The 16,482-nt window shown below is 40.7% G+C and overlaps 1 protein-coding gene across 2 annotated transcripts in view; it reads left to right on the top strand.

Moving 5' to 3' along the window:
• The window catches only part of LOC133617648 (anoctamin-1-like), a 234,925-nt gene that overhangs the window by 169,593 nt on the left and 48,850 nt on the right, over positions 1-16,482 (top strand). For both annotated transcript variants that reach the window (XM_061977756.1, XM_061977757.1), the window contains 2 exons: positions 10,898-11,058; positions 13,727-13,809. In XM_061977756.1, the coding sequence (XP_061833740.1) occupies positions 10,898-11,058; positions 13,727-13,809 (244 nt within the window). The remainder of the gene's footprint in view (positions 1-10,897; positions 11,059-13,726; positions 13,810-16,482) is intronic.

Below are 16,482 nucleotides of genomic sequence, written 5' to 3'. Positions count from 1 at the left end.
TGCATGTTTTGTAGGGCACCGAGTTTGAATTCTAGTCCTAGTTGATTTTGGAAGATTTTATAGATATGTTTTAATGATGTTAAATTTGTTATTATTTACCATCTATTGCATTGGTAATCTCTTCCATCTTTTCCATTAATCAAATGTTGACTGTGTATTTGTACTGGTTGTCCGCGAGTATACCTTTTTTGTTTCTGAATTTGTCCAATCTGTTGTTAAAATGTTTTCTATAATTTTAGAAAATTAGTAAGAAAACGGGTGTTTATCTTCAGTCTTGTAAGTCAGTACAACTTTTGCTATTTTTATTTTGTTTGGGAATTTGCCTGTTAGAAACGATAGATTACGGATGTACGTTAAAGGTTCTGAAATCTTTTCAACCTTTTATATTGTTTCCATATCAATTCCTTTACAATCATTTGATGTCTTGGATATACAAATATACAATTATTCCCTACTTTTCATCACGTCCGCTTTTCACCCAATCACGTCCGCTTTTCACCCAATCCAACAAGTGCTGGCCCAGTCACATAATATGTGCGGCTTCTGCACGCACACACGGGCGAATGCAACGCATACTTGATCAACAGCGATACAAGCTACACTGAGGATGGCCGTATAAACAACTTTAAGTTTTGTTAGAAATATGCGCCACACTGTGAATCCACACCAAACAAGAATGACAAACACATTTCGGGAGAACATCCGCACCGTAACACAACATAAACACAACAGAACAAATACCCAGAACCCTTTGCAGCACTAACTCTTCCGGGACGCTACAAGGTGGAGGGGGGAGGAGGGCGGTGTTTGGTGGTAACGGGGGTGTATATTGCAGCCCGGAAGAGTTAGTACTGCAAAGGGTTCTGGGTATTTGTTCTGTTGTGTTTATGTTGTGCTACGGTGCGGATGTTCTCCCGAAATGTGTTTGTCATTCTTGTTTGGTGTGGATTCACAGTGTGGCGTATATTTCTAATAGAGTTAAAGTTGTTTATGCGGCCACCCTCAGTGTAACCTGTATCGCTGATGATCAAGTATGCGTTGCATTCCCGTATGTGTTCATACAGAAGCCACACATATCTTGTGACTGGGCCGGCACGTTGTTAGAATGGATGAAAAGCGGATGTGACTACAGCTCGTAGAGGACGTTAAAGGCAGTGCCTTTAATAATAATAATAATACCTGGGATTTATATAGTGCTTTTCTAAGTACCCAAAGTCGCTTTACATGTAGAACCCATCATTCATTCACACCTGGTGGGTGGTAAGCTACTTTCATAGCCACAGCTGCCCTGGGGTAGACTGACGGCACGCCCCCAAGACTGTGGTCCGAGTGGACTACGAGATATAATGACTGATGAGCACCTTCGTTGGATAATGAAGGTTGCCTCAGCTCAAAGCCTAAGCCCCGGCATTAATGAGCTAGCATCCAAGAAAAGATGGCAGGTATCTGGCTTGGGCACATCAGATTAGATCAGTGTGTTGCAAACTGAGCAGTTTAAAGTCCTGAATGGTTGGTTTATTCATTGTTATTTTATTTTCAAATGTATTAGCCTGTGGAAAAAGTTAATGTTGATATTTACCTCAGAAAGCTGCAAATAGAAAAGAGGCATTCAATTTTTATTTAAATTGAATTTGATATGCCATTGATATTTTTTAATCATTATTATTATTATTTGAAACTCAATTTTGCATGTCACTATAAAGTTATATAAGCCTTGCGTGTTCAATATTCAATGCAAAACTTGTTTGGGTCCCTATTGAAAGGTTAATTTGTTCAACCTTGGCAGTTTTACATTTTGGCCCACTCTGTATTTGAGTTTGACACCTCTGGTCTATGGTATCATTTAAGTCTTCAACTGACCCGGGATCTGGAATTTTTTCCTCCAGATGTGGCCCAAAATTGACAAAGTAATTTTAAAGCTTTAAACTATTTTGTTAATATTGCATTTGTTTTGTCTTAATAATATTGAGGTAAATCCTTCTTAATGCCATTTTTAATGATTGATATTTAGGATGCCCCATGTTGCTCTCAGGTTGTTTTTGTTATTTTCTAATGTTTAACTGTAAGATTATATCCTGCAAGTTCATAAGATGCTGGTTACAATAAAATTATATTTGCATCAAAATATTTGGGTCTATTTTTTAAAGTAATTCAAACCATGCAAGCAAGTAACTAACTGCAATTAATCGTTATTAAACAAAAATCACAAGTCTGAATGATGTAATTTAAAAAATAATTGTTAATTTAGAAAATATTAATAAATAATCACCATTGTATAGTATGTTACACTGCAGATTATGTTTATTTTAAAGTGTATAGCTTGCTAAAGTTTTTTTTTTTGTTTCCACTTTTTCTGACTTGAACCTGCCAAACCCTTTTGTGTACATAAAAAAATGTACGAACATACCTAGCTAAGAGTGATTTAGGGGATGGTGACAGCTGACATTTAAGAATAAGTTGAGGAATGAGTTTCGAGTAGACCTTGAGGCCTCTTCTTCTTCCTCCATCTGCTTCTCATCCCCACAGGATATTATGACACATGCTGCTGTTCCTTTTTCATAAAGAGAAAAGACACACATTTCTTCGAGCAGCCGTGTTCATGTCAGATGTTCAGTCTTGGCGATATCACTGAGTTAAAACTATACGCAACATCCCTCTGCCTCTGTTGTAGGCACCAGCATAGACATACGTTGTTTCTAGTGACAGTGGCGGCTGAGCCCCCAGGGGATTAAGCCTCATGAGCCAATAAACCACTTGAGCCAATTGGTTAGAGAATTTCTCTAAACTTTAAATGCATGCTTAGGCACAAGACACCATCTGCTGGTCAAATGTGTAATTACAAACAGCTGCTTCTTACAGTTTTTTCCAATTGCTTAAACACTAAATTTTAAATGTTCACACAGTTAAAGTCTACACACAGTAAGAAAAACCACTGTGGAGATTTGCCTAATATTAGGTATGGCCTCTGCTTTCCCACTTTTTGCGAAATATTTCACATGATGCTTTACACACACCTTCCCATCTTGCACATGTGCACTATGGCCTGATTAGAATCAGTAACTGAGACTTTTGAGTACGTTCTTTCATAGAGTTGCTGTTGCCTAAGTCTGCACATGTAGTCTATACTCTATGCTGTATTTTTATATATCTCCAGATTTTTTTTCTAACCTTTTTATTTGTCTCAGATTTTAATTTGTACTGCATGTCATTGTTGACTACTGCAATATGTTACTTTACCTGTCTGTGGTAAAAATAAATATTTTCAGTTTGCAGCATCATTGTTGAGCAGTTGGAAAGAGTACAGGATATTTTTGCTTTCTCTTTAGGTCCTTACGTTTAGGCCCACTTCAAAGTAAACAATGACGATTCCTATATATTTGCCAATATATTTTGTCAAGTTACAGTAATCATTCATCACATATGCTAAAAAGGTCGGGAAAATGCCCCAAACGTGATTTCTTATAGTAAAATGGGTGTTTTTACAAATGTGTTTTGTATTTATCATTGTTCTGGGTAACTCACTCCAATAGTGTCTTATAATTTGAAGTCTGTGTGATTGAGATGAAAATAAAACTGCATTTTTACAAATGCTTGCTTTATTTTGATGAATGGGCATATGTTTTGACCAAAGTGTGTCATTTTGCAAATAATCTAGGAATTAAGAAAATTGAAGGTGATGTTTGGAAAAGTGTGTATATATTTTGAAAAAAGACACACAGTAAAATTGTGTGTAAGCAAATGGAAAAAAATGTAACCACATATTCACAGTGCGATGCATTGAATTGTTGTCTATTATGGCTCTTAGAAATGACAATGATTCACAATAGATGTTTGCCAAAATAGTTTAGCTAAGTCAATTAACAAAGTGTAATAAAATAGGTTTTATGTGTTATATATGTACATATATATTGTGTGTTTGTATTTTGCCAACATGGTAGAATCAAATATGGAAAACGACTTCCGGACGGCTTCGAAGCGATTCTGGACCACCATCCGCCGCCTCAGGAAGGGGAAGCAGTGCACTACCAACACCATGTATGGTGAGGATGGTGTTCTGCTGACCTCGACTGCGGAAGTTGTGGATCGGTGGAGGGAATACTTCGAAGACCTCCTCAATCCCACCAACACGTCTTCCTATGAGGAAGCAGTGCCTGGGGAATCTGTGGTGGGCTCTCCTATTTCTGGGGCTGAGGTTGCTGAGGTAGTTAAAAAGCTCCTCGGTGGCAAGGCCCCGCGGGTGGATGAGATCCGCCCGGAGTTCCTTAAGGCTCTGGATGCTGTGGGGCTGTCTTGGTTGACAAGACTGCAGCATCGCGTGGACATCGGGGGCAGTACCTCTGGATTGGCAGACCGGGGTGGTGGTTCCTCTCTTTAAAAAGGGGAACCGGAGGGTGTGTTCTAACTATCGTGGGATCACACTCCTCAGCCTTCCCGGTAAGGTCTATTCAGGTGTACTGGAGAGGAGGCTACGCCGGATAGTCGAACCTCGGATTCAGGAGGAACAGTGTGGTTTTCGTCCTGGTCGTGGAACTGTGGACCAGCTCTATACTCTCGGCAGGGTCCTTGAGTGTGCATGGGAGTTTGCCCAACCAGTCTACATGTGCTTTGTGGACTTGGAGAAGGCATTCGACCGTGTCCCTCGGGAAGTCCTGTGGGGAGTGCTCAGAGAGTATGGTGTTTCGGACTGTCTGATTGTGGCGGTCCGCTCCTTGTATGATCAGTGTCAGAGCTTGGTTCGCATTGCCGGCAGTAAGTCGGACACGTTTCCGGTGAGGGTTGGACTCCGCCAAGGCTGCCCTTTGTCACCGATTCTGTTCATAACTTTTATGGACAGAATTTCTAGGCGCAGTCAAGGCGTTGAGGGGATCCGGTTTGGTGGCTGCAGAATTAGGTCTCTGCTTTTTGCAGATTATGTGGTCCTGATGGCTTCATCTGGCCAGGATCTTCAGCTCTCACTGGATCGGTGAAGCGGGGCATCAAACAGGGGTGTCCAATCTCTGGTCAGCTACACTGCCTTCAATTGAAACTTTTTTATGGACACTTGAAGAAAGGTCTAGTCATGCCAGTAACCGACTTGGATCCCCATCATCTACCCAAGATCACTGCATATGCAGATGACATTAGTATACTCGTAGGAAAACAACAATATGTCTGCTGCTTACAAAAGGATCTCAGTATATTAAAAAAATCTACATCTGCCAAAGTTAACTGGGCAATGTGCAATGCACTGGTGACTGGGCAAATAACACAGTGCCCACTCTCCCAGGGGGTCTTGAATGGGAAAAGAAGGGCTTAAATTTTCAAGCATTTCTAGGCGCAGTCAAGGCGTTGAGGGGATCCGGTTTGGTGGCTGCAGGATTAGGTCTCTGCTTTTTGCAGATGATGTGGTCCTGATGGCTTCATCTGGCCAGGATCTTCAGCTCTCACTGGATCGGTTCGCAGCCGAGTGTGAAGCGACTGGGATGAGAATCAGCACCTCCAAGTCCGAGTCCATGGTTCTCGCCCGGAAAAGGGTGGAGTGCCATCTCCGGGTTGGGGAGGAGATCTTGCCCCAAGTGGAGGAGTTCAAGTACCTCGGAGTCTTGTTCACGAGTGAGGGAAGAGTGGATCGTGAGATCGACAGGCGGATCGGTGCGGCGTCTTCAGTAATGCGGACGCTGTATCGATCCGTTGTGGTGAAGAAGGAGCTGAGCCGGAAGGCAAAGCTCTCAATTTACCGGTCGATCTACGTTCCCATCCTCACCTATGGTCATGAGCTTTGGGTTTTGACCGAAAGGACAAGATCACGGGTACAAGCGGCCGAAATGAGTTTCCTCCGCCGGGTGGCGGGGCTCTCCCATAGAGATAGGGTGAGAAGCTCTGTCATCCGGGGGGAGCTCAAAGTAAAGCCGCTGCTCCTCCACATCGAGAGGAGCCAGATGAGGTGGTTCGGGCATCTGGTCAGGATGCCATCCGAGCGCCTCCCGAGGGAGGTGTTATGGGCACGTCCGACCGGTAGGAGGCCACGGGGAAGACCCAGGACACGTTGGGAAGACTGTCTCCAAGCTGGCCTGGGAACGCCTCGGGATCCCCCGGGAGGAGCTGGACGAAGTGGCTGGGGAGAGGGAAGTCTGGGCTTCCCTGCTTAGGCTGCTGCCCCCGCGACCCGACCTCGGATAAGCGGAAGAAGATGGATGGATGGATGGATGGTAGAATCAAATAATAGGGCAGGTTGTATAGTGTTTTTCTGTCACCTTGAGGAAATGGCATAACAAGGAAGATGACAATATAATGTAACTTGGACAATGACGTACTGAACGGAGGAGATTTAGTTTTTTTTTGTTTTTTTTTTGACAATACCTCTCCATCATCCAGCTGGTTAAAAAAAAAAAATACAGAATGCGTTACTTGAATAAATGTGATCTTATTAGTGATAAACACATTTGAGAACTGACGTTGCCGAAAACAGAACCCACTTCTTGTGGAATAATGTGCACTACTGTGCGACCAAAGTTCTGATGAAGTCACTGATCAAGGTGGTTTAATTGACAAGCACTTGAGCTGAAGCATAAACCTCCTGCCAGGCCAGTTGGGGGCTCTTTGCAGCCCGAAAAAAACGACTCATCCCGCTATCTCTCTTCCCTCTCCACCATAGCACACTCGAATTTCCCCCTCACAAACTTTCACTCAATCCCCCAGGACACTATCAACATAAACTCAGATGTGTTTTTTTTTTTATCTCAATGAACTGTGGCGGGGTTGGGGTTTTGATCTGATTTTGTACGAACATGTTTTGGGCAGCACAGTGGAAGAGGGGTTAGTGCATCTGCCTCACAATACAAAGGTCCTGAGTAGTCTTGGGTTCAATCCCGGGCTCGGGATCTTTCTGTGTGGAGTTTGCATGTTCTCCCCGTGACTGCGTGGGTTCCCTCCAGGTACTCCGGCTTCCTCCCACCTCCAAAGACATGCACCTGGGGATATGTTGATTGGCAACACTAAATTGGCCCTAGTGTGTGAATGTGAGTGTGAATGTTGTCTGTCTATCTGTATTGGCCCTGTGATGAGGTGGCGTCTTGTCCAGGGTGTACCCCGCCTTCCGCCCGATTGTAGCTGAGATAGGCTCCAGCGCCCCCCGCGACCACAAAGGGAATAAGCGGTAGAAAATGGATGGATGGATGGATGGATGCTGTGATTTTATATGCTGAGCTCATTGATAGGATTACACAACTGATTATTCATCATTCATATGGTTGATTGTCTATTGTCTATCCACTCTACATCATTTTCCAGATTTTCATTACAGACCGTAGATGGTGAAATCCCTAAATTACTTGTAATAGCTGGTTGAGAAATGTTGTTCTCAAACTGTTCGACAATTTTCTCACGCATTTGTTCAAAGTGGTGACCCATCCTTGTTTGTGAATAACTGAGCATTTCATGGAAGTTGCTTTTATACCCAATCATGGCACCCATCTGTTCCCAATTAGCCTGTTCACTTGTGGGATGTTCCAAATAAGTGTTTGATAAGCATTCTGTAACAATCTGGTGAGGTGGATCCCAAGGATGCAGAGACATATTGTGTGTGGACAAAAGTTCTTCCTTTTATTAAGGAGAAAACACAAAGTTGCAAAACAAAGGCGATGGTGGTAAACACAAAAAACACACCTTGTACAAAAAACTACTAAGAGAAACAAAATGCACAAAACTAAAAGCGCTAGAAAAGGCTAGGAAAAATACTTCATGAAAGAAGTAAACAGAAAAACAAAGTACAAAATAAAAACGCTAGACAAGGCTAGGAAAAATACAAGCAAACCTGTATGGCGTCACATTAGTGCCAAAAATCCGAGCGCATAAAAACTGTTATCGCGCGCTGATTCTCCACTTCGTGCGCACGCAACACCCTTTTGCGCGCGCGCGGTGCCTTTCTGCGCGCGCGCCGTCTCGGTCTGTGCGCTCTCTGTGTACTCCTGGCATCTCTCCTCACGCTGTCATGTTTCTTTTTGGCACTTTGGGGGCGGGTATGCTTAGACGGCCCCTCCTTTCTGATTGGCTCTGAGCATTTTTCATATGACCAATGATTCTCCAGCGTAGCAACGTTGTAGCCATCTTACCTCGGACAGCTAGCCTCAATCATTACATTGATGTCAATGGTACATGTACTAATTAAATTACCATAACTTGCTCGATTTTCGACCAATTTACAAACGGTTTGCCTTGTTACAAATCTTATTACATGTAGATATGACATAGGATGCTGTACCTGTTGAAATTACCTCTTTCGCTTTTAAAAAAAAATGACTTAATTGTGCAACATAGTTGTGTAGGGTCAGTGTTAGTCAGTTCTCTGATTATTTTAAACTGTTTCAGAATACATTATTAAAAGGCTATTTTTAACATTTTAAAAACAAAATTCAAAGATTATTTCATTAATTTTATGGCTGAATCAAAAGAAATTCCATAAATTAGAAAACAAATGTTCAAGAAGAAGTGAAAATATAAAATAATGTTATGGTTGGATGTTATTGCTGGTGGACCAGTTCTGGCTGAAAGATGTGATTATGGTGTTTGTTGTCTTATTATTCATTTCGGTCACATTTTGTATTACCCTGTATTGTGTTTATGTGGTATGAAATAACCTTTTATCCACTTCTTCCTCCGTAAATCTTGATACATATTGACGATGACCCGCCCTGCTATACTTCTGATTGGCTCTGAGCATTTTTCGCCTGACCAATCAGAAAGAAAGGGCCGTCTAAGCATACCCGCCCCCAAAGTGCCAAAACGAAACATGACAGTGTACAGACCGAGACGGCGCGCGCGCAGAAAGGCACCGCGCGCGCGCAGAAAGGCACTGCGCGCGCGCAGAAAGGCACCACGCGCGCACACGAAGTGGAGAATCAGCGTAGAATAACAGTGTTTATGCGCTCGGATTTTTGGCACTAATGTGACGCCATAAACCTGAGATGATGAACTAGTGAGTCCGCTGGCGAGTCTAAATACAAATGCGTCTGAAGCAAGCAGTAGACAAAGTGCCGGCGCTCACAGGGCGTCAGCAGCCAGGTTAAATAGGCTGCCCCTAATCAATGTCAGGTGTGTGCCGCTGCCTCGCGCCAGCTGCATTCCGTACTGTGGACGAGAGAGAGAGTGAACATGGTGTGCAGACAAAACAGAAATGAGCAAGGAAATTTCAGATTACCACACATTCCTCAACTTTCTCAGTCTTTTTTGCCAATTGTGCCAGCTTTTTTGAAACATGAGCTTTTCAGTGGCCACATGTTCTGCCCATCACTGGTCAATAGTGCTTCAATAATTTAGGCTATACAGCCATTCATACAATATATTACTTTAATTTGTTTCCACGTAAAACAAAATCCAAATGTTTAAGCTGTGACAGTTTAAATTTCGTTGTGGCGCTGCACCATGATCAGATACATATAGGGGTATCACTGAAAAAGGACAGGTGAAGAAAGATAAATGAGATGGATAACATATTTAATCCTGATTTTTTAAACTTAGACCAAAACACCAAAATTTCAATTTTAAGAACAATGTAATCGTGAATATGTAGCAACTGCGCTGCTAACTAGTTTACACTACTATAACATTTGCAAGGATTCAATAGGCCAGTGTCAGAAGATAAATGATTAGCTCTAGAAGGGAGAGGCAGGAAGCTGAATTTTAATTTGCTTTTTGCTATTAGCACATATATTTTAATATTTACTGCTCAGTGGCTCAATTAGTCTGCTCAGTGGCCTTCTGGTACCACCGTGCTAGCCGCCATTAAGTATTATCTATAAAATATCTACATGCACATTGATTACCTGCAGTGTCTTTGTATGTGTAAGGAGAAGGCAAGAGAGAGGATGAACACAGCATAAAATGTAAGGCGAATGCACATACAGTGTGTATATATATATATATATATATATATATATATATATATATATATATTACGGGCACTACGGGTTCCTCCCACCTCCAAAGACATGCACCTGGGGATAGGCTAATTGGACAGTACACTAAATTAACCCTAGTGTGTGAATGTGAGTGTGAATGTTGTCTGTCTATCTGTGTTGGCCCTGCAATGAGGTGTCAACTTGTCCAGGGTGTATCCCGCCTTCCGCCCGAATGCAGCTGGGATAGGCTCCAGCCACCCCCGCGACCCCGAGAGGGACAAGGGGTAGAAAATGGATTGAGGAATGGAATGCATATTGGCAATTATGTGCTTTTTATCCTCAACTCCTGCTCAGTGGCCTTGTGGTTAGAGTGTCCGCCCTGAAATCGGTAGGTCGTGAGTTCAAACCCCAGCCAAGTCATACCAAAGACTATAAAAATGGGACCCATTACCTCCCTGCTTGGCACTCAGCATCAAGGGTTGGAATTGGGGGTTAAATCACCAAAATGGTTCCTGTGTGCGGCCACAGCTGTTGCTCACTGCTCCCCTCACCTCCCAGGGGGTGGAACAAGGGGATGGGTCAAATGCAGAGAGTAATTCAGCACACCTAGTTTGTGTGTGACTATCAGTGGTACTTTAACTTTAACTTTAACTCAATGGATGTTTCGATGCGCACTGACAGATTTAAGTCAAGGAGAAGAATAATGGACAGCCAGAATACGCACAGTTGCACATATTTTTTCTATCTAGCAAGCTAAATAAACGAGCAGAATGATTGGCTAATGACAACCTACAGAGGTTCTTCCACCTTCCAATTGGGAAACGGACAGATAATATTTAAAGGAATACTACTAATTTACTATTTTCAGCCACCTAATATTGAATTTGTGTGCATTTTCTTTGCCAAAAAATGCCTAATAATGACACATGACACCTCTTTGTTAATATGCAAGCAGTAAGGGGATTATTCACTCACTACTTGTGTTTATCTCCTTTTAACTTTATATTTGAACTGTCTTACAGCATGGAGATCTGCAACCCAGAGAAGAACATCACCATGTGCCCGATGTGTGATAAAGTCTGCAGCTACTGGAAACTTAGTTCAGCTTGTGGAACTGCAAGAGCCAGTCACTTGTTTGACAACCCAGCTACGGTTTTCTTTTCTATATTCATGGCTCTTTGGGGTGGGTGAACTAATGTTTTGTATAACAATATACTGTATATTAGGGCTGTCAAAAATGAGTTAACTTGTGATTAATTGCAAAAAAATAGCGCATTAATTATCAATCAAATCAAACTTTATTTATGAAGTGCTTTCATACATAAAAGAAATGCTACACAAAGTGCCTTACAGCCTGAAACACCATACCCCGATAACCCACATCCCCATTCATCACACACTCACAAACACACACACAATCACACACAAATTAATGCATGTCTGAGTACATGCTAGGCGAAGAAACACAATCACACTGCAACAGACCACAGGCAGCAGGACGCTGACACATAGTGTCCATTCAGCCATGGCCAATAACACCTGATGCAGAGGGCTCCCACTGAGGAATGCTGGAAAGTAGAAATAATAAAACATATAAGATAGTAAGAACCATGAGTTGGAATATAGGATAAAATACAAGGAAAACATATTATTAAGATAACAAATATATATCATAAATAGATAATCAATTGATCAAACTAAATAAAATCTAGCATAACTAATAGATAAAAGAAATGTACAAATAACTTCAATAAGATTAAAAATATATTACACAAAAGCCAAATCAAAAATATTGGGTCTGAAGCATGCTCTTAAAAACATGAATGCTCTCTGCAGCCATGTTGTCTTTCGGCAATCCGTTCCATAGACGGGGACCATAATAGTTGAAAGATGCCATCCGGTGACTTTGTGTCCTGACTTTTGGAATAATTAGGAGACGAGTGCCAGAGGATCTCAGGGTCCACAAAGGTTTGTAGGGTAAAAGCAAATCTGAGAGATAAGGCCCAATAGCATCAAAAAAAAGTTCTAAACTATAAGAAGAACCTTAAAATGTATCCTAAGATGCACAGGGAGCCAATGCAGAGATTTTCAAACCGGTGTAATGTGGCCCGCCTGTGGAGTAATTGTAAAGGGGCAACAACTTTTTTAGTAAGACCAGAAAGCAGGGCATTACAGTAGTCCAGGAGTCGGCAACCCAAAATGTTGAAACAGCCATATTGGACCTAAAATACCAAAAAAAAAAATCTATATGGAGTCGCAAAAAATTAAAAGCCTTTTATAAGTCTTATAATGAGGAAAAACACATGATGTGTCTATAGTAGCCTACTATCAAAATGACTGTCACAGGCTGATGCAAATCTTCATTGACAGAAATGTTGAAATATAATATTTATTCTACACATTTTTACAACATTGGTAAAACGGAGCCTTCTCAGCAGGTGAGATAACGCCTGGAAATTTCTGGCTTTGAATGGCCAAAGGTATAGATGTGTGTATCCAAATTAAAGGAAAGTGCAGGCTGTCTTCTTCTAATGGATTTATTATAATCTTTGCAATCAGAAATGAAGCCAATATTACATACAGATAATGTGTCATGAGATATACACATATTCATAAAAAACACAGAGGACATAAGAAAAGGAAATTAAATTAACTCAAATATGCCTACAAACGAGGCATAATGATGCAATATGTATATAAAGCTAGCATAGATAGCATGTTATATATGCCTGATTAGCACTCAGTCAATAATATCAACAAAGCTCACCTTTGTGCATTCACACACAGCATAACAAGTTTGGTGGACAAAGTGAGACAAAAAAGGAGTGGCATAAAACACTCTGCTACTTTGGCAGCGTCTGAGAAAGTTATACATGTAAACAAACAACGGTGATTTCAACGACCACTGAAATTCGCAAGACCAAACAGTGCTTGCCAAATACTCATCAGTGAAGGATGTTTAATATAAACAGTAGGATTTCTAACAATTACAAAGGTTTGTGTCATATTTGTCCTCCTACAGAAACCATATTAAAACAAAAAATATATTTTTTCCCCTCATCTTTTTCCATTTTCACACAATTTTGACAAAGCTCAATGGAGCCACTTGGGCGGCGCTAAAGAGCCGCAGGTTGCCAACCTCTGCGCTAGTCTATATGAATTGTAATAAAAGCATGCATTAGCTGTGCTGTGCTGCCCTGAGAGAGAATTGGGCGAATTCTGGCTATTTTCTTAAGATGATAAACAGCTTTTTTTGGTATGGTTTTATTATGTGTTACAACTAAGCTCAGAGACGAAAATTGCCCAGAATTTTCACTTGAAATGATGGAGTTAAAGACAAAGATTGTAGTTGTGATATGTGTTTCTCTCTCAGGACCTGAGGGCCAATGACTAAAACTACAGTTTTGTCCTGGTTAAGCTGTAAAAATGATCTGCTATCCAGGCTTGAATATCAACGAGGCAATTAAAAATTGTGTCAATTGGTCTTGTGTCAGCAGGAGACATAAAAACAAGGTTCAATAAAGGTGCAGTCAAATTTAATACAACTTCCCGCTTATGGTGCATTTTCCCGCATTAAAACATTTTGGCCGACAGTCACACATGATGCCGTTAAAGGAAATTAGCATTATTATCGCGTTACCTTTGACAGCCCTAATAAATTCATACTGTATCTACAAGTTAGCTGTCAAATTCAAACTTGCTGAATGTAAAATATACATGTAGTATCTGTTTCCTTTGATTACTTTGGTGTCGTGCTAAATGACTTCAGAAGACAAATTTGTAATAGCAAAAAAAACCAACATAATTTGCTCACTTTTTTGTTTGTCATCTATTTTGTCCTTGAACTACAGCTGCCATGTTCATGGAACATTGGAAGAGGAGACAAATGAGATTGAATTATGAATGGGACCTGACCGGGTTTGAAGACGAGGAGGTAAGAGGGTTATGTTATTAATTTCTGCCGACTCAAATAACGAGCAAGGAATTCACATAGTGGTAATTAATTTTACCATAGTAACATTTTCACTACGTAGTAGAGTTTGGTTCAGTACATTATGCCCTGGTTATCTTAGTACAAGTTTGTAGTTTTGCAGATATTTATAGTGATATTAATACCCATTGTCATTGTAATTATTGAACTTCAGTGGGTCTGACTCGAATCTTACACACATTTTTACAAAGGAAGGCATCCTTCGAATACACTGTCTGAACATGGCACAGGTAATTAAGGTCTTGTCTCAACTTTAGAATTTCTTAATTCAACTTCTCGTTCCCCCACAGACCTACTGAGAACGAGAAAGGGCTTTTTCACACATATCTTCAAAGCTTATTTTTCTTGCTGTGTCATCAGTGTGCGAATAATTTGAAAAATGAGGCGTACAAAAACCTATGTACCTCTGTACTACCATACTACAAACCCCAAAAACAGTGAAGTTGGCACGTTGTGTAAAAAGTAAATACAAATAAAATACAATGATTTGCAAATCCGTTTCAACCTATATTCAATTGAATAGACTGCAAAGACAAGATGCTTAATGGTCAAACTGGCAAACTTAATTTTTTTGCAAATATTAGTTCATTTGGAATTTGATGCCTGCAACATGTTTCAAAGAAGCTCGCACAAGTGGCAAAAAAGACTGAGAAAGTTGAGGAATGCTCATCAAACACTTATTTGGAACATCCTACAGGTGAACAGACTAAATGGAAACAGGTGGGTGCCATGATTGGATGTAAAAGCAGCTTCCAAGAAATGCTCAATCATTCACAAACAAGGATGAACAGATCTAACCACTTTGTGAACAAATATGTGAGCAAATTGTCGAACAGTTTAAGAACAAAATTTCTCAACGAGCTATTGCAAGGAATTTAGGGATTTCACCATCTACGGTCCGTAATATCATCAAAAAGTTCAGAGAAACGTGGAGAAATCCCGTTTGGACCTTGGATCCCTCAGGCTGTACTGCATCAAAAAGCGACATCAGTGTGTAAAGGATGTCACCATATGGACTCAGGAACACTTCAGAAAACCACTGTCAGTAAAGTCTCAGCTCGACTCTGTAGCAGCTTGTAGAACTGCAGTTTAAACTGTTTTCTCTCTGGCAGTTTGTCGCTACATCTGTAAGTGCAAGTTAAAACTCTCACTATGCAAAGCGAAAGCCATTTATCAACAACACCCAGAAACGCTGCCGGCTTCGCTGGGCCTAGGCTCATCTAAGATGGACTGATGCAAAGTGGAAAAGTGTTCTGTGGTCTGACGAGTCCACATTTCAAATTGTTTTTTTGAAACTGTGGACGTTGTGTTCTCCGGACCAAAGAGGAAAAGAACCATCCGGATTGTTATAGGCCCAAAGTTCAAAACATAGCATCTGTAATGGTATGAGGGCATATTAGTGCCCAAGGCATGGGGCACTTAGAAATTTGTGGAGGCACCATTAATGCTGAAAGGTACATACAGGTTTTGGAGCAACATACAATATGTTGCCATCCAACGTTATCAAGGACGCCCCTGCTTATTTCAGCCAGACAATGCCAAGCCACGTGTAACAACAGCGTGACTTCATAGCAAAAGAGTGCGGGTACTAGATTGGCCTGCCTGTAGTCCAGACCTGTCTCCCATTGAAAATGTGTGGCGCAATATGAAGCCTAAAATACCACAACGGAAACCCCGGACTGTTCAAGCAAGAATGGAAAACAATTCCACCAGAAGCGCTTCAAAAATTGGTCTCCTCAGTTCCAAAACGTTTACTGAGTGTTGTTAGATGGCCATATAACACAGTGGTAAAAATGCCCCTTTACCAACTTTTTTGCAGTGTGTTGCTGCCATTAAATTCTAAGTTAATGATTATTTGCTAAAAAAGTTTCTCAATTCAAACATTAAATATATTGTCTCTGCAGTCTATTCAATTGAATATAAGTTGAAAAGGATTAGCAAATCATTGTATTCTGTTTTTATTTACTAATTACACAACGTGTCATTATGTAAACAGTAACGTGACAAAAAGTGATGCACAGCCTAAGAGAAACAACATTTAATAATTAGCCAATGTTTTTCTGCTACTCATCATTGCGTCTCGAAAAACGCCTTCTTTAGAGAAAGTTATATTGATAATATCACGGCTAAAGACAACATTTTTACTCCAAATCCAAACTGCTAGAGCATTTCAATCAAGTCACACAAAAGGGAGTTATAGTCTCACTCTTTCATTCTTAGAATAGAAACATGACAATAAAACCACAGTAAGACATTTAAGATATGGGCATTTGCCTGTCATGACATATTACATTAATCTGTATGGATTAATTTTATAAACAAATCTTTGTATTTAACAATGTAGAATTAATCTGTGTTGTGTTTGTGTTATACACTTCGGGTCTGATCTAAAATTCCAAATAACAAGTGCTAAATAGTGTGTACAAAGTATAAAAGTGTACCATTAATGGGCTTGTTGCAGGTAATCTACTATGACTGTATGTACAATTAAATACAAGATTAAAAGTGGTGCAAGGACACCCTCATTTCATGACATCATGATCCAACATGTGGTGTTTTGTCATGTTGAGAACCACACAGCACATGAATACACTCCCGATCAAATTTTTAAGACTG

The sequence above is a fragment of the Nerophis lumbriciformis genome, linkage group LG18, assembly GCF_033978685.3.
Source record: "Nerophis lumbriciformis linkage group LG18, RoL_Nlum_v2.1, whole genome shotgun sequence".
NCBI lineage: Eukaryota > Metazoa > Chordata > Actinopteri > Syngnathiformes > Syngnathidae > Nerophis > Nerophis lumbriciformis.
The sequence above is the reverse complement of the archived record's forward strand: the minus strand, read 5'-3'. Positions and strand labels throughout refer to the sequence as shown.